The following is a 25,558-nucleotide window of genomic DNA, read 5'->3' on the forward strand; positions in this document are numbered from 1 at the left end:
CTAAGCCGCTAAGCCGCTAAAAGCCGTTAAGCCGCTAATAGCGCTAAGCCGCTAAGCCGCTAATGGGCTTGCTTCGCAAGACGAAAAAACCGCTAGACGAAGAGACTCGCGGAACGGATTCTTTTCGTCTTGCGAGGCACCACTGTATATGTGAACATTTCAAAACAATGACTATCATTTAAGTAGAATACCTTACCTCTCACTATAGCAGGGAAGACTGAGATGGGGTGGCCAGTGGGCTAACTCAATCTGCCATCTAGGAGCTGGAGATAATTGCCTAGTCTAAGGTGCCAAAAGACTCTTGGTCAGGGGTCAGCAAACTTTTTCAGCAGGGGGCTAGTCCACTGTCCCTCAGTCAGACCTTGTGGGGGGCCGGACTATATTGGGGGGGGGGGAATGAACAAATTCCTATGTCCCACAAATAACCCAGAGATGCATTTTAAATAAAAAGACACATTCTACTCATGTAAAAATACACTGATTCCTGGACCGTCCACGGGCCGGATTTAGAAGGCATTTGGGCTGGATCCAGCCCCCGGGCCTTAGTTTGCCTACCCACCCTCTTGGTTATTTCTACTGCCACAGAGTAACATGGCTTACCCCTCTAAAGGTTTGCTGTGGAAAAGAAGCAAAGATCACCAGTGTTGAAGCAATGATTCTTCAACATCAATTTCATTGGACTGGTCATGTTGTGCGGATGCCTGATTATCGTCTTCCAAAGCAACTACTCTATTCCGAACTTAAAAATAGAAAGTGTAATGCTATTGGTCAACAAAAGAGGCTTAAAGACTCTCTCAAGGCAAATCTTTAAAAAAAAAAAAGTAGTATGAACACCGACAATTGGGAAACACTGTCCTGCGAGCGCTCCAATTGGAGAGCAGCCTTTACCAAAGGTGTCATGGACTTTGAAGACGCTTGAACTCAGGATGAAAGGGAGAAACGAGCTAAGAGGAAGGCATGCTTGGCAAATCCACGCCGTGATCAACTCCCACCCGGAAACCTATGTCCCCACTGTGGAAGGACGTGTGGATCCAGAATTGGCCTCCACAGTCACCTAAGGACACACTGCTAGAACCGTGTTCATGAAAGACAATCTTACTTGGCTACAAGTGATCGCCAAAGAAGAAGGTTATTTCTAGCAAGCAGAACAGCTCCTGTGGCTTCCAGTAACTGCTGTTCAGAAGCATTGCTGTCCCTGGTCATGGAGGCAGAGTACAGTCATCATAGCTAGCAGCTATTCATAGCCATATTCTCCATAAATTTGTCCTATTCTATCATAAAGCTACTGGGACGCGGGTGGCCCTGTGGGTTAAACCACAGAGCCTAGGACTTGCCAATCAGAAGGTCAGCGGTTCGAATCCCTGCGACGGGGTGAGCTCCCGTTGCTTGGTCCCTGCTCCTGCCAACCTAGCAGTTCGAAAGTACGTCAAAGTGCAAGTAGATAAATAGGTAGCGCTCCGGCGGGAAGGGAAACGGCATTTCCGTGCGCTGCTCTGGTTCACCAGAAGTGGCATAGTCATGCTGGCCACGTGACCTGGGAGCTATACGCCGGCTCCCTCAGCCAATAAAGCGAGATAAGCGCCACAACCCCAGAGTTGGCCACGACTGGATCTAACGGTCAGGGGTCCCTTTACATTTACCTATTATAAAGCTATGCAGTGTCTTCCATAGTTTAACTAATCAGGTCAGGGATAATAGTTCAGCCCATGAGCATAACCTGGGAAGCAGGGAGGGCAGGTGCCCAGCAGTCAAGCAAATAAATAAAAATACTTAACTAAAAGGAGAAATAATCAGAATATTCGAAATTGAAATGCTCGCTGTGGCCACTTGGATGATGATGTTGTGGCTCATTCTAGTCACGCAACTGGCTACACGACTGAGCGATAGGCGTGGCTTCCACAAATTGGCCAATCGTGTCGCAGGTAGCTCGGTCCAGTCAGCAGCCAAAAGAAGCCTCAAGTGGTGGTTCCCACAGCACAGCAACCCGGCAAAAGGGATGCAGCAACGGAAACCACCATTACCTCTCCGCTGGGAAGCGCTGAGCAAAGGCAAGTCCCCAGGAAGGGAAAAGAGATTGTTAGCTACTTTGAGACTCCTTAGGGTAGTGATAAAGCGGGGTATCAAATCCAAACTCTTCTTCTTCTGGACTTCACTGGCACTGGGTGTTTTATTGCTGACAGATAACCAGCCTCATATAAGCAACATGCAAAGATCTATTTAATTGTCAGGAATTGGAGTCAGTCAGAGGTCCACAATAAAACAATAAAGAGAAGTCGGAAGTTTTGGAATTCACAAGGGCATATTTTAAAGGTCTAGCAGCCTGTATTTTCAGGCTTTACTTTGCTGCACGTTTTGCGATTTTAAATATTTGCTGAGGTTCTCTCACCAAAGAGTACTAGCCCCAAGCCTGGATCTTGGCACCCAGGAATTCTCCTTCTATATACCAATGTTCTGACTTGGTATAAGGCAGCTTCTGATATTCCGATATTTGAAGTGTTGGACAAACATTCAGCAAATGCATTATGTTTCTGCTGCAGCTAGAGGTCTCACTTTAACTAAATTGCTCATGCTGTAAGTATGTTCCATTTTCCCACTTCACTTTCATTTCCTTTAGTTTAGCTTACCTAGTGCTTGCTGCCCTCGGATAGCCACTCCCTATCCATTATCACCAACTATGAAATATTACAGTAAGCTAACACAACAAGATAGTAAGGTGCAGAAGGCTTAGGCTTTCACCTCAGGAGCAAAGTGAATGGATTTAAAAGCTGGGAAAACATCAGTAGTCAACATTTCACAAGTAAAGAGCACGTTGGCACTGTCTTTTTTTTTTTTTTTATAATAATTTTTATTAATTTTCCACACATAAAATAAAGAACAGTGTAACATAATATAATTTCATACTCATCGGTTCATAACCTTTTTTCTTTGACTTCCCCATACCTCCCCATCCCTGCATCCTTGTTTAAAAATTCTTTAGCAACCCTTAAGTCCATTGTCTTAGTTCCTTTTCATAAATATTTCTTAAGTTTTTTTTTGTTTACTGCTGCAATTCTTTACTTCTTACCCCCTGACATCTTAACATTCCTCAATTTTACAGTTATTTTTAAGATATATTTTGAAATTCTTCCAGTCCTCTTCCACTGTCTCTTTCCCCTGGTCCCGGATTCTGCCCGTCATCTCCGCCAGTCCCATAAAGTCAATCACCTTTGTTTGCCATTCTTCCAGAGTAGGTAGTTCTTGCGTCTTCCAATACTTTGCCAGTAGAATTCTTGCTGCTGTGGTGGCATACATAAAGAAAGTCCTATCCTTCCTTAACACCACTTGGCCCACCATACCCAAAAGGAAAGCCTCTGGTTTCTTAGGAAAAGTCCACTTAAGGACCTTCTTAATTTCATTATAGATCATTTCCCAGAAAGCTTTAACCTTTGGGCAGGTCCACCAAAGGTGGTAGAAAGTGCCTTCAGTCTCATTACATTTCCAACACTTATTATTAGGCAAATGATAAATTTTTGCTAGCTTGACTGGGGTCATGTACCACCGGTAGATCATTTTCATAATATTTTCTTTTAAAGCATTACATGCAGTAAATTTAATACCGGTGGTCCATAACTGTTCCCAGTCAGCAAACATAATATCATGACCGATATCTTGTGCCCATTTAATCATAGCTGATTTCACCGTTTCATCCTGTGTATTCCATTTTAACAGCAAGTTATACATTCTTGATAAATTCTTAGTATTGGGTTCCAACAATTCTGTTTCTAATTTTGACTTCTCTTTCTGAAATCCTATTTTCCTGTCCTGTTTAAACGTCTCATTTATCTGATGGTAATGCAACCAATCTCGAACCTTAGGTTTTAGTTTCTCATAACTCTGAAGTTTCACCCTTTCCCCATCATAATCTATGATCTCATGATATTTTGGCCATTTAGAATCCATATTAAGCTTTTTTACTTCCCTAGCTTCCATTGGTGACACCCACCTAGGGGTTTTACTTTCCAACAAGTCTTTGTATCTAATCCAAACGTTATACAATGCTTTCCTTACAATATGGTTTTTAAAACTTTTATACACCTTTACCTTGTCATACCATAAATATGCATGCCAACCAAAACTATTGTCATACCCTTCCAGATCCAAAATGTCAGTATTCTCTAGAAGTAGCCAGTGTTTCAACCAGCAGAAAGCTGCTGATTCATAGTAAAGTCTTAAGTCCGGCAGGGCAAACCCCCCTCTATCCTTTGCATCAGTTAAAATCTTAAATTTAATTCTGGGCTTTTTGCCCTGCCAGACAAATTTTGATATGTCTTTCTGCCACTTCTTGAAACAATCCATCTTGTCCACAATCTGCAACGTCTGGAATAAAAACAGCATTCTAGGCAATACATTCATCTTAATAGTAGCAATTCGGCCTAACAAGGAAAGTTTCAGCCTTGACCATATTTCCAAATCCTTTTTAACTTCTGACCAACATTTTTCATAATTATCCTTAAATAAATTCACATTCTTGGATGTTAAATTTACCCCCAGGTATTTTACCCTTTTTGTAATTTCCAAACCTGTTTCATTCTGAAAACTCTCTCTTTCTTCCATTGTTAAATTTTTTTCCAACACTTTCGTTTTTTGTCTATTCAATTTAAAACCTGCTACTCGACCAAATGTTTCAATTAATTCTAATACTCTTTTAGTACTAGTGTCTGGCTGTTGCAAAGTCAATACTAGGTCATCTGCAAATGCTCTTAATTTATAATGTCTAACTCCGACCTGAACTCCTTTAACCAACTGGTCCTTTCTAATCATGTTTAACAAAACCTCCAGGACCGATATAAAAAGCAAAGGGGATATTGGGCAGCCCTGTCGTGTACCTTTTTCTATAGGTATTTCTTCTGTTACCACGTTATTTACAATTAATTTGGCCTTTTGTTGAGAGTATATTGCACCTATACCGTTTTCAAAACCTTGTCCTACCCCCATCCCTTGGAGATTCTTTTTCATAAAAGTCCAACAAATGTTGTCAAAGGCTTTCTCCGCGTCCACAAAAATCAAAACTGCTTTCCTATTAATGTCAACGTCCAGCAGCTCCAAAATGTCTATAATGTTCCTCACATTGTCTGACATATGTCTACCTGGGAGAAAGCCTGTTTGGTCCTTATGAATCTCATCTGCCAACACTCTTTTCAATCTTTTTGCCAAAATGTCTGCAAAAATTTTGTAATCCACATTGAGTAAAGATATAGGGCGGTAGTTTTTAACTTGGTTCTTCTCAGTCTCTGTTTTCGGTATAAGTGAGATGAAAGCCTCTTTCCACGATTCAGGTGCCTTTTTCCCCTTTAAAATTTCATTGCAAACTTCCTTCAATGGTTGTATCAGCCATTCTTTCAGCATTTTGTAGTATTTGGCCGTCAGGCCATCTGGTCCTGGTGATTTTCCCAATTTCATATTTTGAATGGCACCCTCTATTTCTTGTTCTGTTATTTCCTCATTTAAGATCCTTTTACTTTGTTCTGAGATTTTTGGTAAACCGTATTTTCTAATGAATTCTTCTATTTCTTGCTCATTGGTTGGCCCTTGTGCGTACAATTTCTTAAAAAAGCTTTGAAAACAATTGTTGATCTCGTTGGGTTTGTGGATAATCTTTCCATCCATTTCTAAACTTGTTACCGTGTTCATTTTCTGCCTTTTTTTCAATTGCCATGACAGAAGTTTCCCACATTTATCCGCTGACTCAAAAGTTTTTTGTCTCATTTGCTTTATCTTCCATTCTATTTGTTGGTTCATAAGTTCCATGTATTGCATCTGATGAAACTTTATTTCTCTCAAAATCTCATGAGACTTTGGTTTGGACCTCAACTTCTTCTCTCCTTCTTTTATTTTTTCTAAAAATTTTTCCTTCTTTTCATTTTGTTGCTTCCTCTTAATAGAATTTTGTTGAATTAGGAAACCTCGCATCACGGCTTTGCTTGCGTCCCAAATTATTCTTTTTTCCACATCTGTTTTCCTGTTGATCTCAAAATAATCTTTTAATGTTTTAAGGGCCTTCTTATGGATCTCTTCATCCTTGAATAGGGTGTCATTCATTCTCCATCTAAAGGAACCAGTTGTTGTTAGTTTCATCTCCATCTTGACCGCATTGTGGTCGGAGCACGTTTTTGGGCAGATTTCTACTTTTTTTGTTCTCGACGCCAGACTACTAGAAATCCAAATTTGGTCTATTCTTGTCCATGTCATTTTTGCTTCAGAGAAGAAGGTTCCCTCTCTCTCTAGAGGATTCTTTATTCTCCAAATATCAATCAAGTCCATAGTTTCAGTCATTTCGAAAAAGATCTTTGGTAGTCTCCCTTCTTTTGAAATCACTTGTCTCTGTGCTTTATCCATGTTTGTTGAAACAACTCCGTTCATGTCTCCCATCATTAGGATTTTATAGTCTAAAAAGTCAACTAATGTCTCATGCAACTTCCTAAAGAATTCGGCCTTCCCTTCATTTGGGGCATAAACTCCCACAATTAATATCTTTTCTCCTTGAATTTGTATTTCAATTGCCAGGTATCTTCCTTGTTCATCTTTAAATATTAATTTTGGAGCCAACTTTTCCTTTGCATAGATCACCACACCTCTTTTCTTTACTTTGTCTGATGAGATGAATTCTTGACCGAGTCTCTTATTTATTAATAATTTCCTGTGTATCCTGGCAATATGGGTTTCTTGCAAACATATTATGTCTAATTGTTCTTTCTTCAGAATGTGAAAAACCTGTCTTCTTTTCCGAGGAAGGTTCAAACCATTACAGTTCCAACTAAGGAGTTGCAGAGACATTTTGTATTTAGGTAGCTGTTCCTCCAACTGCTCCAAGCTTCTGCTCTTCCTCCGATGGTGGTAGTGAAAGTCCAAATGACAAATTTGCTATATCGGGTGGTTCCCTCTCCTCCACGGTTCCTTTCTGCAAATCCTCCAGATACTTCTCTAGAAATAGTTCTTTGTCCTGAATTGTTTTTATTTTAATCTTCCTTCCATTGAAGTTAAAGGACAATCCTTGTGGAAATTCCCATCTGAATGGTATGGTGTTTTTCTTCAGCAGGTCTACTAAACTCTTGTAATATGTTCTCACCTCTAAAATGTATTTAGGAATGTCCTTAAAAATCTGTATCTGACAATTTTGGATCACCAGTACCTTTTGGTAATGCAAATTCAGTATTCTATCTCTTTCTTCTTTTGATCTCAATGTAATTAAGCAATCCCTTGGTTTTTTGTCCTGCCTTCTACCCAGTCGAAAGGCTGAAATTATCTCAAGTTCCTCATCTTCCTCCCATTCTTCCCGCCAAAAAGTTATGATGTTCTCTGTGAGAAATTTCACAAGGCTGTCCCCTTCCACTTCAGGCACCAATCTAAATTTTAAATTCTTCTCTTTACGTTGAAGTTCCAGTAAGGAGAGGGCTGCATCATGCTCATTCACTTTTTTAACAATAGGCCCAAATTTTTCCCTTGTCTCTTCAGCTGTTATTTTTGCACTTTCTGCAATCTTTCGTGTTTCTGAATTTTCCTGAATTAATCTGTTTATAGAATCTGTGTTCGATGCGACACTAGCCGTATTAACATCCAACCTTGTTGTCAACTCTGTTAATTTTTTAGAGTTCTCTGTCGAAAGTTTTGTCAATGCTTCCAGGGATTGATTTATTTTAAGTAGAGCCTGAGTCATAGGATCCATAGAAGCTGGTGTTTTTTCCTGCACAGCTGCAGTTCCTGATATAGAGGCCCTTTTCTTGTGAGATTGTTTTGCTTTCTGCCTTGTTACTATCTCATCTGTAGGGGCACTCATATCCTCAAGGTCGTTTTCACAGAGTTGATTCCCAAGTGGAAAATCCCACTGTTACTTTTTCAAGTGCAACAGTTTCAGATAGAGCCCTCTAGAGGGAGCATTCAATTGTATCCAAATGGCAAAGATGGAAAAACAACAAAGAAGCAAGGGAATACAACAGTAGCCAAAAGTTTCCAATGTCCAAATTGTAAAGTCTCTATTTTTCTATGTGGCCAAAATGCAACAAAGTACATCTAAGGTCCGATAACTTTTTTTTTTGCAAACAAGTCCCGACTTCTCAGAGTTTGACAGACCACGTCCCAGGTGTCTTGTTTGGGCAGCCCGACCCCAGGGGATTTGGCAATGGAAGTTCTTAATTTTCCATTAATTTTCCAGCAGATAATAACGTTCCAATCCCTTCCCCCCTTCTCCTGCCAGTCTGGGGGGAGGTTTTAAGTCCGATGTCAGTTTGACAGCTTAAAAAAAATTAGAAAGGTTCCCTTTAAGTGCAGCTTGATTTTCGTTGCTTTATTCCTTCTGCAGTTCCGGGGAGGCAGACTTCCTTAATTTTTGCCTTTCCCGTTTTCAGCCAATTTTAATTTTTAAAAGTCCCGTTACTTTTCCAATCTTACTCACGGGTGTTGTAGTCAAATTCCAATTGCAGGAAGGAATCGGCGCTCTCCGCTCATGGCGACGCGGCTTCACTCCGCTAGCTGGGTGACGACTCTCAGCACCGCGCTTACCCCGATGCCGCTCAGAAGCCTTTAAAAAGGCTCCCTCACAGTACCGGGGGGCGCGAAAGGTGCCCACCGAATCTCCTTTGTTCACAGGCTCCGCGCCTGTGATTTTAGGGGTCCCCCGCTTGCCGTAGCGGGTAAGACCCGAACTAACGGAGCAGTCCTGCCTCGGAGCTCGAGGCTCGGACCGCCATTAAGCGCTGGCGCCGACCGGAAGTCTCTGAGCACGTTGGCACTGTCAGGTCTGAAAGTTTTCAGCACTATAAAACTTTAGAAACAATACTGTAAATGTGATATCCTCTTAACATGATTTCACCAGTGTGGTGCCCTCTTGATGTTTGGGGCTATTTTATTTTTTTTATTATTTAACAAAATTTATATGCTGCTGGATTGTAGTAAAACTTTACAAGAAATGTTTTTGTTGTTGTTGTTGTTTAGTCGTTTAGTCGTGTCCGCCTCTTCGTGACCCCCTGGACCAGAGCACGCCAGGCACTCCTGTCTTCCACTGCCTCCCACAGTTTGGTCAAACTCATGCTGGTAGCTTTGAGAACACTGTCCAACCATCTCGTCCTCTGTCGTCCCCTTCTCCTTGTGCCCTCCACCTTTCCCAACATCAGGGTCTTTTCCAGGGAGTCTTCTCTTCTCATGAGGTGGCCAAAGTATTGGAGCCTCAGCTTCAGGATCTGTCCTTCTAGTGAGCACTCAGGGCTGATTTCCTTCAGAATGGAGAGGTTTGATCTTCTTGCAGTCCATGGGACTCTCAAGAGTCTCCTCCAGCACCATAATTCAAAAGCATCAATTATTCGGCGATCAGCCTTCTTGATGGTCCAGCTTTCACTTCCATACATCACTACTGGGAAAGCCATAGCTTTAACTATACAGACATTTGTTGGCAAGGTGATGTCTCTGCTTAAAACATTAAAAACATAAAAAACATAAAAACAGTTAAAGACAATTTTAAAACATTTAAAAAATAATTAAAATTAACAGTAGAAGAGATTTAAAAAAACATATTGAAATTTATGAGTCTGGACAGGCAAGGCAGCAGAAGTTTAAGACCTGAATTTTCCTTCTCCTAGATGGGCTACCTTCCCAGGATGATGAGCCCCATCTACCTCTCATTTCCCTCTACAGCTCAGGCAGAAACCACCTTCTTGACTAATTGATCTTGTCCACTCAATCGGCCAGAGCCTGTCCTCACATGCAGGGGAAGCTGCTAATTCACCAAGGGTTTGAGACCCAGCGATCACCTTCACCTGGCTTAACCAACCAGCAGAAACCGTTGCTGGTGTGTGGCTGCCACTGCATGCTGAAGCCACAGGTGAGAGCTGAGTGCCGGGTGGGGACCAAAGGTGGACAAACTACTCCAAGGGGAGCACGATGTGTCCCACACCAGAGGTACTTCCTCTCCCCTAACACCCCATACACCCCAAAACTCTGACTCAGGTGTAAATATATCTCAAAGTCGCCATAGTCTCTGCAGTGCCTTATTTCCAAAGGAAACATAGACCCCGGGTAAGCACCTAGAACACATGCAATCTCACACTGCTGTGGAGATTGGGGGGCAGTGGTGTAGCGTGGGTTGCCAGCAACCGGGGCCGCGTGGAAGGATGGAAACAGATGGAGTACACATGCACATTCAAATGCCTAACCATGTCTGCACACCCAGGAGATCACAGCCACAGAGATAAGGAAAGAAGAGTCATCTGTCATCTGGAGACGACACTATTTGGTTTGCATAGAGAAGCCATTTTCAATGGAGCCAGTGATGGAAGTGTGCAGTTGTATTGAGGCAGCACCAGGTGTTGAAATGTTGCGCCTCCTAACAATTTTGCTCCAGGAGCAACCGCCCCTGTGCCCTCCCCACATTACACCACTGTTGAAGGTAGAGCTTATCAGTTTGCATTTCTTAGTGAAGAAAGTATTGACCTGATGTGTAGAGATCTTTCCTATTCTGCTTAATTCAAGAGGGTTCTGGAAGCTTCTCTATGTGAAAGAAACAAGCAGAAGGTTCATGATATTTTGGTTTTTCTGTCTATATTTTTATCCTGCTGTAAAGCACTTTGGGATCCTTCATGGGAAGAAACCGCAAAGGAAATAATGTTTCAATAAGATGCCCTCAAAAGACAAAGATAAGAGGAGCCTATATGTTGCACATGAGGTGTGTGCAATCTGCGCACACAACACTTGAGCTGTGTGTGTCAGTTTGCATTTTTTAATACAGAAAGTATTGATTTGATGTGTAGAGATCTTTCCTATTCTAATTAATTCAAGAAGCTTCTGGAAGCTTCTCTGTGTGAAAGAAACAAGCAGAAGGTTCATGATGTTTGGGTTATTTCTTCAGAGAAGCTGAGTACAGCTAGCTTAAACTGCTTCTCTTATCTCTTTCTGTCAAGGTCATGCTGACTGTAATAGTAAGGCCAGAAGGAGTCTGGGTTTCACTTTCTCTTTCTATCTCTTTTCCTTTTGGTGTGGTGTTCTGTACATGGTACGCTTAATGTTAAGGTTTAGACTTTTTATAAGTTACTGTAAGTTTAAGTTAAGTCTGCTTAACTTATGGACAGTGCCAATCCTGAATGTATTGGATTTGTGACCATTATGCTCATTTGCCTTCAGTAGCAGTAAAGCTCTGCTGGATGAAATACAACTGCCTCTGGTCCATTTTTGGGGAATCCCGCAACGTGTTTAAGTTTTTATTCTGCTAACTATACATTAAGATTCTACTCTGGATCAATAGTGAGCAGAATTTCCATGACACCTGTCCTGTGTAATACAGAATTGTCCCATAATTCAAGGAAAAATTCTACATCCTGTATTGATACCTGTATTTCAGGTCTTCTCTCTCTCTCCCTCTCTCTCTGCCAAGTTACAGAAACCCTCCAAAGTGTGTGAAAGGTCGTGTATTTAAGATCTGGGTATAGCCAAGCACAGACAGATTTACACATTCATGTGCATATGTGTGTGACAAATTCTAAAGAGGCCATCCTGTTAGGCTGCAATAGATTGGAAGAGATTGCTTTGAAATCACTTTGCCACCAGATGAAGAAAAGAAAAAACCCACCCCCATCACCCTGTCCTGTATTTTGCCAGAACAAACGTGGAAACTCTAGTTGGGGAGGTGTGAATAATAATAATTGTTATATGAATTCTAAGGTCTTATTCATAAAAAATAAATGTTCATAAATGTACAAGGCAAACACATACATAAGTATATAAACCATGTGTCTGAAATGGAACAGGAGAACAATCTTGAAGTCATTTTGACTCTCCCAAATTGACCTCAAATATTTCTCAGCAAGGAGGAAGGAAATGGGAAAAGCTTTCCAATTGTCTTTGGACTGTAGGGGCTTACACCTCCCTGTAAATACAGTCCGGAAAGTATCTGTTAAGCTGAGCACACTATCAATATGCGTAAGAGATTCAGGAACTACTACAGTATTTACCATCTCAAAGGAATGGACAGGCAACCCAGAAAAGGCAATCAGATAAGGCATTATCAGGTAACCTGACAGACAGGAGAGAAGCAACACACTCAAATTTCTGCTCAAAATATGGTCTGAAGCTCAACATCAAAAAAACAAAGATCATGGCCACTGGGCCCATCACCTCCTGGCAAATAAAAGGGGAAGAAATGGAGGCAGTGAGAGATTTTACTTTCTTGGGCTCCATGATCACTGCAGATGGTGACAGCAGTCACGAAATTAAAAGACGCCTGCTTCTTGGGAGAAAAGCGATGACAAACCTAGACAGAATCTTAAAAAGCAGAGACATCACCTTGCCAACAAAGGTCCGTATAGTTAAAGCCATGGTTTTCCCAGTAGTGATGTATGGAAGTGAGAGCTGGACCATCAAGAAGGCTGATCGGCGAAGAATTGATGCTTTTGAATTATGGTGCTGGAGGAGACTCTTGAGAGTCCCATGGACTGCAAGAAGATCAAACCTCTCCATTCTTAAGGAAATCAGCCCTGAGTGCTCACTGAAAGGACAGATCGTGAAGCTGAGGCTCCAAGACTTTGGCCACCTCGTGAGAAGAGAAGACTCCCTGGAAAAGACCCTGATGTTGGGAAAGATGGAGGGCACAAGGAGAAGGGGATGACAGAGGACGAGATGGCTGAACAGTGTTCTTGAAGCTACCAGCATGAGTTTGACCAAACTGCGGGAGGCAGTGGAAGACAGGAGTGCCTGGCGTGCTCTGGTCCAGGGGGTCACGAAGAGTCGGACACGACTAAACGACTAAACAACAACACAACTGTGTAACATGCAGAAAACAGCATTCTTAGAGAAATCAAAGACTGGAACTGAGGGAAGCTGGGGTTGGCGGTGGGTGGGTTTTGTGTGGGAGGAACAATGGGGAAAAAATAAGGATGATATGTTTCTGGATAATATGTTTTGTTTTAATTTTGTTTATATATATATATATATATATATATATATATATATATAATTTTAAATAATTTTTATTATTATTAACTGGCCAATCACATCAAATTAAATCACATCACATAAATTCCAAATTAGAAAGCCAAATTTTTAAATTCTGTTTTTAAATTTTGTTGGGGGAGTTTTTTAAAAATATGAATGTCAACAACAACAACACTTTCAACGTTCAATGAATAAGAATACTTTCAGATTCAAATTGCGTTGGCCCAAGTAAGCAGCACCCAGAACTCCTTTGTTGTTGTTGTTGTTTAGTCGTTTAGTCGTGTCCGACTCTTCGTGACCCTATGGACCAGAGAACGCCAGGCACTCCTGTCCTCCACTGCCTCCCGCAGCTTGGTCAGACTCATGCTGGTAACCTCGAAAACACTATCCAACCATCTCGTCCTCTGTCGTCCCCTTCTCCTTGTGCCCTCCATCTTTCCCAACATCAGGGTCTTTTCCAGGGAGTCTGCTCTTCTCATGAGGTGGCCAAAGTATTGGAGCCTCAGCTTCAGGATCCGTCCTTCCAGTGAGCACTCAGGGCTGACTTCCTTCAGAATGGAGAGGTTGGATCTTCTTGCAGTCCATGGGACTCTCAAGAGTCTCCTCCAGCACCAGAATTCAAAAGCATCAGTTCCTATTCGAAATCTAAGCGGGGCGTGTGGAATGTTGACAGAGTCACGTCTTCGGAATCCTCCTCCCCATTGGCTTTTCAACCGCCTCGGGCCCCGGAATTCGATTGGCGGCCTTCACGTGTCGAGGGCGTGGCTTTGCCGGAGAGGGCCTTGCGGGGCTGGCAAACCGGCGCTCGAGGGCGCGGCCATTTTACCTGACCCGCCTCCTCCTTTCGGCACGTCCGGAAGGTGGGGAGGGGGGGGGCGGTTCGCTCCCGGCCGGCCTGGTCTTGTTTCGTCATAAAAGCGGCTTGAGGGAGAGCGAGAGAGAGAGAGAGAGAGGGCGGGGTCGGCTCCGCAGTCGGCCGCGTAGGCCAGGAGGAGGAGGAGGAGCAGGAGGCGGCGGCAGCAGCGGGGTTGCGCGGCGCTGCGCGAGTCCGGAGGCCGTGTCGGGCCGGGAGAAGCGGGCGGCGAGCAGGAGGCTGCGGGGAGCGGGCCGGGCCGAGACCCCTCGGGTGGGTGAGTGGTGCCTTTTTCCCTCTTCTCATCAAAAAAAATAATAAACCCTCAATAAATAATAAACAACATGCGCTGGGTTTGGTCTCGCTCCGCGCCTGCTCGCTTTCCTGGGGCTTTTTTTCCCCTTTTTTTTTTTCATTCCCTTTTGCGCACAGGCGTAACTTGGGAACCGAGGAACCCGCGTCAGCCTTTGCGCTGCTCGCCGCCTGTGCCCGTGCATGAATATAGCCTAGGTCCGCCGAGCTGTCATCATATATAAATTCAATAAATAATAATGACAGGCCTTCCTGGCATTTACATCCTATGCCCTCCTTTAAAAATGTGTTCTTTTCCGGGGGCTTGGGGTGCTGTTGGGTTGTTGTTTTTATTCTTCTTAGGTATCTCGTGGTTTTTAGATCTAGATTTTATTCTATGAACCGCCCTGGGTATAGGGCGGTATATAAATTTAATAAATGTAATAATTAATAAATACCACCCAATGTCATCATCACTAATCTGACTTGCACTCATCTATCACTAGAGCGCCTGGTTGTCTTGCTGAACTGTTCACATTCCTAAACATTCATTTATTCAAAACGTTTCTATCCTGCTTCTAGGGCGGTATATAAATTCAGTAAATAATAATGTGCTAATAATAATATTGGTCACAAGGAGGTGGGTCTGTGGGCTCTCTCTTTCTCCATCTCCTTCACATACACACCTTTAACACACACACACCCCGTACTATCTCTGAATTTATTTTCTGGCTTGTCATAGTCTTGATATCGGCTTCCCTGTGTTGCTGGTGCTTATAATCTAAACTCTGAATGTCAGCATCTAGTGCCATACGCATGATAAATGGCATCAGTCTGAAATGAATTTATTGGGGCATACGTGAAGGCCTGAGGTGGGGGGAGACCTGGAACAATGAAGAAGAAATACCTGTCCCCGCCCCTGAATTTTCTGTTGTTTTTATTTCCTGATTTATTTAATAAAAAAATCACACAGCACACCACTTATTGTTGAAAACCTCAACAAATGATAATTATATCGTTTTATCTGTTTACGAACAGTTAAAACAATAAAACTAAAAGTTAGCATTTTTCAAAAGCAAGTTTGGGGGAGGGGCTGGAAAAAAATGGGGGACACTGATGGTGGTTTTTTCCTTTCAGTTTTTTCTCTCCCCCCCCCACCCGCCCCACATTTTGTGTCCTCCAGTGAGTGCTAAAATCTCATTTGGTAAACTGCTTCAACATCAGTTGGTGTATCTCTCATTTCTTGGGTAGTTTTGCAAATCCATCAGGACTTCATATCAATAAAAACGACAAAAGAGGCTTTAGCACTTTAAAGTCAAACTAATGTTTTATGGCATAAGCTTTCCTTGACTGACGTGGAGTTTATGGAGGCATATGCCATTTAAAAATGTTTGGACTTTAAGGTGCCACAAGATGTTTTGTTTTTGCTGCCATGGGCTAACATGACTTCCGGAAATTCATGTCAGTGTTGGAATTTACTTTATGGGTGCTCACTTTAAACTTCTAAAAAGACACAATAGGGTGTTGAATACAGTTTAGTGTTGTACGAACGAGCTTTGGGCTCATGAGCAATGCTCTGGTGTGGTGATACAGAGAAAGCAAATGAAAGTTTTTGCTTAGCTTTAAGATGAGCACAGTTACTTCTTATATCCAAACCCAGACAATGTGCTGTTAGTCAAACTGTGGTTAGTGGGAAAGCCAACTTCACACCATGGTTTATGAAGTTGGCTTGTTTCTCTAAACTATAGCTAAGAATAACCACAGTTCTCAGTACTGTAAAGGGAGACTCACAATTAACTAGAAGTGAAAGTAAAAGTTTCTGATCATCTCAAGGCTCTGAGGACACAAGCCCTAAACAAGCACATAGCCCTAAACCATAATTTAGCATTGTGTCTGAAACCAGATGCAGATATATAAAGTGATCCTAAGCAATTAATTCTAACAAGCTTTCTAAAGCTGTTACCCATCAATTCTTTTCCTATTTTGATTGATAATAAATAATAGTGGTTATAGGGTGGCGCTGTGGGTTAAACCACAGAGCCTAGGACTTGCCGATCAGAAGGTCGGGGGTTTGAATCCCTGCGACGGGGTGAGCTCCCGTTGCTCGGTCCCTGCTCCTGCCAACCTAGCAGTTCGAAAGCACATCAAAAGTGCAAGTAGATAAATAGGTACCGCTTCGGTAGGTAGGTAAACGGCGTTTCCGTGCGCTGCTCTGGTTCACCAGAAGCGGCTTAGTCATGCTGGCCACATGACCCGGAAGCTGTACACTGGCTCCTTCGGCCAATAAAGGAGATGAGCGCCGCAACCCCAGAGTCGGTCACGACTGGACCTAATGGTCAGGGGTCCCTTTACCTTTACCTAATAATTGTTATAAAGTATTATAAAATGTGTTCCATGAGCTTCAAGTAATTATCTAGCAACAGCCTTGCAGGATAGGACAGTATTATCCCCATGTTGAAGATGCAGGGGTAAAGTTGGGACCAAAGTTTCCCTTAAGTACTTGTGGGCAAACTTCATAAACTCATGTCATCGCAATTTTCCTGTAGTATGAAATCAGAACTTTTAAAGAACTTGGTACATAATGGGCATTTCCATGGGCCAGCTAGACCAGCTGACGTGCATATGAATCACCTATGCCAGATGAATTGAGAGGATATGGCTGTTACATTCTTTCATATTTTACAACACTTTAAAAAACCACAACTGAGGAAGCTGCTCTTGGGAGATGTGTACTTTATCTGTGCTCTTTTAAAACAAATGACAGCATTTGTTTTTGACAAAATAATCATGGGGGGGGGGGCAGCTGTTCACAAAGTGGGGGCTGTCTCAACCTTTGTGTTCTCCTGTGCTTGCCATCCCCTATAGACTCTACCTTGTGATGTTTGTAAAAGTATTTGATAGCCCTCTCAGATTCTACCTATTTTGTCCAGTTGACTGCTTATATCTACAGTGGTAGGCAGAACAGAACGTGGGCAGCATAGAAACAAATCATGAGCCTCGTTTGGATTCTGGCTTGTGTAATCCATGACAGGGGAGAAGCACTCAAAGAACTCTTGGACAGTATAAACTAACATGCTGCTCATTCACATGGTTTATGGTGATATGCAAACTGGGCCAATAAAACTTGATTAACAAAATGATTTTACTGAATATGCTGTACCTTCTAACTGTATATTTTACTTGGTTGTCTTAAAGGAATTGTTTGGAATTAGTAGGGAGCCCCTCTAGCAACAGCAAGAATAGTTACAGCCACTTAAACGATAGGCTACCCAACATACTAATATTAAAGGAATGAATTCATAAAGTGTAGTGTATAGCCTCAGTGATAAAGTTAACAAAACATATTCATTTGCAGGAAGGTAGATTAAAGCAGCATATCTTTGATAAATTCGGTCAGGGCAAGTATTTTAGCTTGTCAAACAGAGCAGTCTTGCTTTTCCTCCCCTTTGCACTGTTTCGGGAGTTCTCCTTCCCCTCAAGCCAATTTCAGAAGGCAGGGTGCCCTGTTGCACAAGTGAAGTTTTTGCTGACAGGACTCATTAGTGGAATCCCAACCCCCAGGCTCCACATCCCTGGTTTAGGAGGTTAAGGGTGGTTCCACTCTATTTGTTCATAAAATCAACATGATGATGTGTTAAGAATACAGGTGTCACACCTCAAGCAATAAGTCACCTATTCCCTGTGTCGCGTTCTAGGCTTGTATACCTAAACTGAGATACCCTGTGCCAAAACTGTACTTTGGAAAATGGAACATATCAATAGATCTGTGAGTTTGTCTCCTCTTGAGTTAGCATACAATTTGCAATTTTTTACTGCATTATATTTGCCAAGTCTCTCGGTTGAAATTCTAAGAAGCTACTGATGCTAATATGTAAATACAAAAAGGAAGCCTCTTCTTACAGAGAGCTGACATTTTTATCATTCTTTTCGTTCGAGTAACTCCGGCTCATACATGAGTTATCCCATTTTGTCCTCTCAACAACCTTGTAAGTTATCCTAGTCTTAGAGAATTTCAGTGCCCAAGGAATGTCGCAGTGCAGGTGAGGATCTGAACTGAGGCATCTGTGGTTAAGTTGTCAGTGACCACTGCTGGTTGTGTTGCACTTTGATGCCAGTAACGGGCAAGGCATTTGCTCATTTGATGGGGAATGCTTGTTGGGTTAGCAACCAAACAGCTTTTTGGCTTTGCTGTAGCAAGTGGCTTCTTTCAGAATCATGGAATCACTGTGCTTTCTTCTTCTGTGTTGGTTATTGACTCTCAAATGCTGAACACAATGGTATTGGATTTTTGCTTCTTAATGGAAGAGGTCAAAAAAAGGAGAAATGCTGACTTGCATCTTAAATTCTAATGACATTGCTTTTCTGTTACAGGTGAAAATGCAGGAAGCGGATTTAGTTGCAAAAATGCTCCGAGCTGTTCTACAGTCCCATAAACATGGAGTACCCTTTTCCCGTTTGCAAGCAGAATATAAATCATTAACTGGAGACTTGATTCCCTTTAAGCAGCTGGGACATTCTAATTTAGAAGGATATATAAAAAGCATCCCTGGAGTTGTTAGGGTTGAAATTAGTAAAGCTGGTGAGGTAAGAAATGCATACAGTACTTCATAATTGTGTGTGTATATGTGTATTTTGGCTGTAAAATATCATAGAATCGTAGAGATGAAAGAGACCCCGAGGGTCATCTAGTCCAACCCCCTGCAGTGCAGGAATCCTGACCACAGCCATCCCTGGGTGGGCTCGAACCACCAACCTTCTGGTTAATAGTCACGCTGTCCATTGCGCTACCAGACGAAAGATTAATGTTGCTGTAGGGCCTTTTGCTTCTTTACATTGATTTTGCTGCAAATCAAATAACGCTTTACCCGGAGCAAATTTAATTTGGTTATGTTCATTATAGTGCACAGTTGAATGTAATTTATTTAACTGAAACACCCCCTCCGCACGATGGGAGTTGAAATTAATGAGAGTTCATTATCATTTGGAGGACCACAAGTTCCCCACCCCCACTGCTACAGCATTTTCACCTGAAGATCTGTGTGTTACACTCATGACAGCACCTCCTCTACAATCAAAATATACAAGTTCAACATTTGAAGGGAAGGGCACTAAAGACACATCCTTCGTAAACAGACTAGGTATCATGTTACATATTTGGGAGCCAAAGACAGAAAACTGTGTCCAAATAGCCATCGTCTTAGCACAAATTTTAATTAGCGAATAGGGTAAATCAAAATCTGCATTAGAATGAATTGCAAAGCTTTGCAGGGCTTTAGCTTTCAGGTGGCATGGCAAAGTCTTATACAGTACTTTATAGTGTGTAGCTGACCTGCATTGGGTACGCTATTATTGCACCTTCCCAAATTAATGCTGTAGCAGTGAGGTGGGGAACCTGCGCTATCAACCCTGTCCATTGGCCATGCTGGCTGGAGGGATGGGAGTTGGAGTCTCAACAACATTTGAAGGACCACAGGTTCCCCACACCTGCTTTAGCACATTCTAACGCAGGTGGCGCTGTGGGTTAAAGCCTCAGCGCCTAGGGCTTGCCGATCGAAAGGTCGGCGTTTCGAATCCCTGCGGCGGGGTGCGCTCCCGCTGCTCGGTCCCAGCGCCTGCCAACCTAGCAGTTCGAAAGCACCTCCGGGTGCAAGTAGATAAATAGGGACCGCTTACCAGCGGGAAGGTAAACGGCGTTTCCGTGTGCGGCTCTGGCTCGCCAGAGCAGCGATGTCACGCTGCCCACGTGACCCGGAAGTGTCTCAGGACAGCGCTGGCCCCTGGCCTCTTAAGTGAGATGGGCGCACAACCCCAGAGTCTGTCAAGACTGGCCCGTACGGGCAGGGGTACCTTTACCTTTACCTTTAAGCTTCATGCAGAGAGTCTGAGCTGGCTATCAATGAGCAAGTATCTCCCATAAAAGTCATTAGTAAATCTGGGTGGCGCTGTGGTTTAAACCGCAGAGCCTAGGGCTTGCTGATCAGAAGGTTGGTGGTTCGAATCCCCACGACGGGGTGAGCTCCCATTGCTCGGTCCCTGCTCCTGCCAACCTAGCAGTTCAAAAGCACATCAAAAGTGCAAGTAGATAAAGAGGTAACGCTTCAGTGGGAAGGTAAATGGCATTTCCATGCACTGCTCTGGTTCGCCAGAAGCGGCTTAGTCATGCTGGCCACATGACCCGGAAGCTGTACACCGGCTCCTTCGGCCAATAAAGCGAGATGAGTGCCGCAACCCCAGAGTCATCCGTGACTGGACCTATCGGTCAGGGGTCCCTTTACCTAAGTTTCATCCAGCGAGTCTGAAGTGGCTTTCAATGAGTAAGTATCTCCCATAAAAGTCATTGGTAAATCTGGTTCTCCATTTTTGGTTTCCTCTTTCCTTGATCAGGTGACCTGTCGTGCGGTCATTTGCCAGGAGACTGCACAGATTGCTCAGCTTGTTGCCTGCCAGAGAACTTCCCAAAAGAAGACGGGTCGTCAAGTGAACTGCAGCATGAGGCTGAAAAGAACGGCTCCATTTGCCTCGGTTGGTAAGTTTGTCAGCTGCAAAACACCACATGGGTATATGCTGAATTAATCAACTTCAAACTAATCACTTGCAGCGCTTCTCTATTGTTGTGATTCTGCTGACTGAAATAAACTACTTATGCTCTTGAACAGTCATGTTACAGGGCAGTCTGGCTGACTATTCACGTGTGTCTTGAAACAGCACATAAGGAAACTAATGCTGGAAAGAAAAGTAGGGACATAATTTTTTATTGCAGAAAGACAATAGTCTGTGTGCTTTTTAACTGTTCTCAACAAGTTTAATTGGCCCTAACAACTCTGTAAGTTGGCTGTTATTAACAACCCCCTGTTTTTGAGTGTTGGGGCCTGAAATACTACTCCCCCCACCCCCACCCTGAAAAAAGACTATATTGCATGAGCAAACATTAATATGCTGCTTTATACATAGTCACCCTTAGTTTTCTGGCTTAGTTATCTTTTGCATCTTTCTGGTAAACTTAAGAATTTATCTTGAAGTACCCCAAACCCTGGGTAATCTGAAAATGAGAGCTGACATTTTGTGTCTTGCATCATTGTATTGCAGGCAAGCCAAAGGGTACTCTGAGGAAGCCAGGATTCATGCATTTCACAGAGGAAAGCAGGAGAGCTGCACTCCCAGTGCTGAGAAGCAAAGGAAGCTGTGCTCTTGTTAGGCAAAACATGAGCTCTGCATCATATCCTCAGCCTCTAGAATTTGGGACCTCTATGCAGAAAGAAGTCTTAAATCAAGGACACATGACTGTGACAAACAGGTTAGAGTTCCTCTTGTTGGAAACCTTACTGAGTATAAACCAGCTGATTACTTGACACCACTCTAGAATCTCATATGTTCAGAGAGGAAATGGCCTTCTGATTGTATAGAAAACTGTCCTAAACAAAGTGTCAACATACACTGACAATACTATAGCACTATTTGAGAGAGGCAAGCACTCTTTTTGCCATCTTTTTGCCTTTCAACCCTGGGGTTGCTGCTCTTTATTTAAATGGCCCATTTCTTTTAATCATTTTTTTATTAAAAAAGTTTTCAACATAAAATTCAGTGAAAGTCAAACTGGCTCATTTCTTGTGCTTTTATCTGCCTTATGTAACTGCCTACAAGGGTAGGAAATGGAAGGAGGAAAGTGTGTCCAACAATTTTGTAAATTGGTGTAAATCTTGAGAGATTTTGGCAGGGTGAAGGGGATGCATGCAGAATTGTGCCTGAGCATAGTAGCCTGTTTAAAATGGTTATGACTTATTACATCACTGCAAAAATCCTAGAAACGATATTGTTAGTATTATCAATTATTTATATACCACATTTTCTACAAATTTAGACTCAGAGTGGTTAGTCATGTTAGCAAGGTTAGATCATGTGTATCTGTGTGTGTGTGTGTGTGCGCGCGCACACACACACACACACACTTAGTCTTTACTGAACAAACATCCATAGGACCTTTGCACGCTGACTCACCTTTCTCACTTGCCTCAAATTCTTCTATGTTCTTCACCAGAGGGAAGAAACTAATGAATGTTTAAAGCTACACCAATAACAAACCTTTAGTTTTTCATGCCTTCTCTCTCCTGTTCTGCAGCACCTTTTGCACACACATCCCGATGATATGTTACTGTAACTTTGAGATGAATGAAAGGTTAAGACCAAGCCTGTCAGTTTGCTCATTCAGTTAGAGAAGGTTAGGTTCACTCTATGGATGTTGTACATATTTGAGTGTCTGCTTGTTGCCGATCAGAAGGTTGGTGGTTTGAATCTCCGCGATGGGGTGAGCTCCCATTGTTTGGTCCCAGCTCCTACCCACATAGCAATTCGAAAGCATGTCAAAGAGCAAGTAGATAAATAGGTAGCGCTCTGGTGGGAAGATAAACAGCGTTTCCATGCGCTGCTCTGGTTCGCCAGAAGCAGCTTAGTCATGCTGGCCACATGACCCAGAAGCTGTCTGTGGACAAATGCCGGCTCCCTTGGCCTATAGAGCGCAATGAGCGCCGCAACCCCAGAGTCGTCTGCGACTGGACCTAAAGGTCAGGGGTACCTTTACCTTTACATTGAATATGGAATTCTTGATGAAGACAACACATACTACCAGGAGTGAAATACATGATTGTGGGAAGCTACTGTGAAGTATTTGTGGGGCTCACAAGTTCCACAAGTTTATTTTTTGTTTTTCAAATTGAGTATCTTAGGGTGCAGCACTTTCAACTAATATCAAGCAATGGAGACATTTGCAACAATTTCAAGTTATACACAATATATTATAAGTTTGTACAGTAGTTTTGATATGCATTATTTACTTAAAACAGTTTCCCAAAAAATTCAGTTTTTCTCAGGCTGGGGGTTGAGGTAAATTTTGATGGGTTTCAGCTTCACAATTTTGAAGACTAAGACAGATGTTGAAGCTATTCTTGACAAATCTCCTTGTCTGGAAAAGCCTTACTTGTTAAGGCAATACTGATTGTAGTGTTCCACTTTTGCTCTGTTACAGCACTAATTGGGGGGGGGGGACGACTAGTTCTAGCATCTAAAATACGTAGTACAGTGGACGCTCGGGTTGCGAACGTGATCTGTGCAGGAGGCACGTTCTCAACCCACAGCGCCGCGTCTGCCCACACATGGGTTGTGATCCGATGCTTCTGCACATGCACAAAGCGCGATTTAGCACTTCTGCGCAAGCGCCGAAACCCGGAAGTAACCTGTTCCGGTACGTCTGGGTTTCGGCGCGTCCATAACCCGAAAACGCACAATCTGAAGCGTCTGTAACCCGAGGTATGACTGTACTCGTTTACTGAATTTAATGTATGCATTAGCATACATTATATATATGCAACTTTTACACTTCTTAAGGGCAAATACATGGCTAGGAAGACTGGGATTTTTCATATGTCTTTCCTAAATTATTTGCTAAAACTATTGAATTCATATTCACTGCAGAAAAATTCTACACTTGGGCCAGTGATATTTCTCTGCTGCTTTTTTTAGCAGGATATTTATGTCTAGATCTACAGTATACAGGAGTGAAATGGCCTGTAAAAATCATTGAGGAATTTGGGCATAGACCGATTTAAAATATTGTCAGTAGCCTGTATTGTGTTGTCAGCTGAAACAGTACTGCCCCATTACTGCATCCTTAACAAGAAAGCAGATGGTTTTGATGCTGAAATTCTGCTGATTCAGTGTTGTACTTCAGCGCCCCCACCCCAGCATCCCTAATTATTCCTTTGACTGACTAAAATCCAACTTGGCAAGCTCAGCTGCTGTACCATCACTTCTCTTCATGCATTGTTTGTCGCTGTCATGGGTCATCAAATCATGAGTCAGATAATGTTCTTGCTTGGTCCATCATTTAGTTTATCTAAATTTCGGAATGGTTTGATTGCCTTCATAATCCTCCCATTGTTTGTAATGCACGGCCAGGAAAAGTAGCTCATGAAAACTGCTTGTTCGATTTCACTTCACTTTTCAGGCAATTATTACATCCCAAAACCTCTCTCGTCAATTTAGAGAGAGAGAGAGGTTTTGCCATCAGACTTAACAATAATAATATGGAGAGGAGGGGAGGGAGGTCAGTTCTTCAAGGTCAGAACAGAGTAGTGACCTATATAAGGGCATGCATACCCAGATGGGGCCAGGCTGATCTTCCCTCACTGCTAGAGTTTGTGGTTGAATAGTGGTTGGTGACTGTTGTGCCTTTGGCTGATGGATGGGACCAGAATGTCCCATCACTCCCCACCCACTAAGCTGCTTCATTCAAAGAACAATTGACAGTTGGAGCTGAGTATTCTTTCTAGTGGAGAGGGAAGGTGGGAGGCAGGGAGTGCCTTCCGGCTGCTCCTAGTCTGGCCCATAGATGGGACCACACTGGTCTCCCCCCTTGCCGCAATGTTCTTCTGGCAGGCAAGAAGAAATAGACCGTCTCAGTGGGTCTATGTTCCCCTGGTCACTCCCAGACTCCCCCAACTTACCTTTCCTTTGCCTCTGCAGTCCCAGGCCAACTATGGCCCATTTGCCTGGGGGAGTGTGTTTAATGGCCCGAGACTTTTGAATAGGTAACACGTCTTCATTGAGATGAAAAGTTTATTCATTCAGTCAGTCTAGAGTCATGAATATAGATATGAGAAGGAATAATAGGATGGCGCAGATGTGGGTGGAACTTTGTTAGGTATGCACTATTATGGCATGAAACATGGACTGCTTGCTTGCCCTTGATTCCCCAGTTAATTCCTCCATGATCAGGCTTTATTGTTGCATACTCCACCAGAACGAGTGGTATTGACCATGTGGGGTATACCGTATTTTTCCGTGTATAAGACTAGAGATTGTTCGGGTTTTTTTGACCAAAAAATTAGGTTTAAAATTGGGACTCGTCTTATACAGTGGTGCCTCGCAAAACGAAAAACTCGCAAGACGAAAGAGTTTTCCGTTTTTGAGTCTTTCCACAAGATGAATTTCCCTATGGGCTTGCTTCGCAAGAAGAAAGCCCATAGGGAAATCTCCGGGGACCTCTTTTAAAATGCTGGCCGTCGGGAGCAAAGACTTTCGCCCACCACCGGCCTTCAGAAGAGGCTCCCCCCCGCCTGCCTTTCCGGGGTAGCGGAGAAGCGCACACGTTTCTCCGCTATCCCGGACGGCTTTTGAAGGCAGGCGGGGGGGAGCAAAGACTTTCGCCCACCGCCTGCCTTCAGAAGACCTCCGCTGTCCCGGGGCGATCTTAAAATGCTGGCGGGCGGCAGCGAAGCCCTCCTGTCCCCAGAGCTTGCGGGGCAGGAGGTGGGGAGAAGGGCTTTTCTTCCCACCGCCAGCCTTCAGAACAGCCTTCTGAAGGCTGGCGGTGGGAAGAAAAGCCCTTGGTCCCCCCCCCCCCCAGCCTTCAGAAGAGGTCGGGGGACAGACTGTCCCCGGACCTGGTCTGAAGGCGGTTTCCATAGGAAC

The 25,558-nt window shown here is 43.1% G+C and overlaps 1 protein-coding gene and 1 long non-coding RNA gene across 4 annotated transcripts in view; both read left to right on the forward strand.

The window, feature by feature from the left end:
- LOC307206634 overlaps window positions 1-25,558 on the forward strand; it is a 153,280-nt gene that overhangs the window by 17,966 nt on the left and 109,756 nt on the right. The window lies entirely within an intron of this gene.
- The window catches only part of TDRD7 (tudor domain containing 7), a 36,662-nt gene continuing 29,575 nt past the window's right edge, over window positions 18,472-25,558 (forward strand). For 2 of the 3 annotated variants that reach the window (XM_079959213.1, XM_079959214.1), the window contains exons 1-3: window positions 18,472-18,679; window positions 20,480-20,621; window positions 21,182-21,389. In XM_079959213.1, coding sequence (XP_079815339.1) covers window positions 18,473-18,679; window positions 20,480-20,621; window positions 21,182-21,389 — 557 coding nt within the window. In that variant the 5' untranslated portion in view covers window position 18,472. Of the gene's footprint in view, window positions 18,680-20,479; window positions 20,622-21,181; window positions 21,390-24,407; window positions 24,676-25,558 lie in introns of those variants that run through there. The other variant, XM_079959215.1, reaches the window with a different exon arrangement.

This window comes from Podarcis cretensis (assembly GCF_951804945.1).
Source record: "Podarcis cretensis genome assembly, chromosome: 17".
NCBI classification, from domain to species: domain Eukaryota; kingdom Metazoa; phylum Chordata; class Lepidosauria; order Squamata; family Lacertidae; genus Podarcis; species Podarcis cretensis.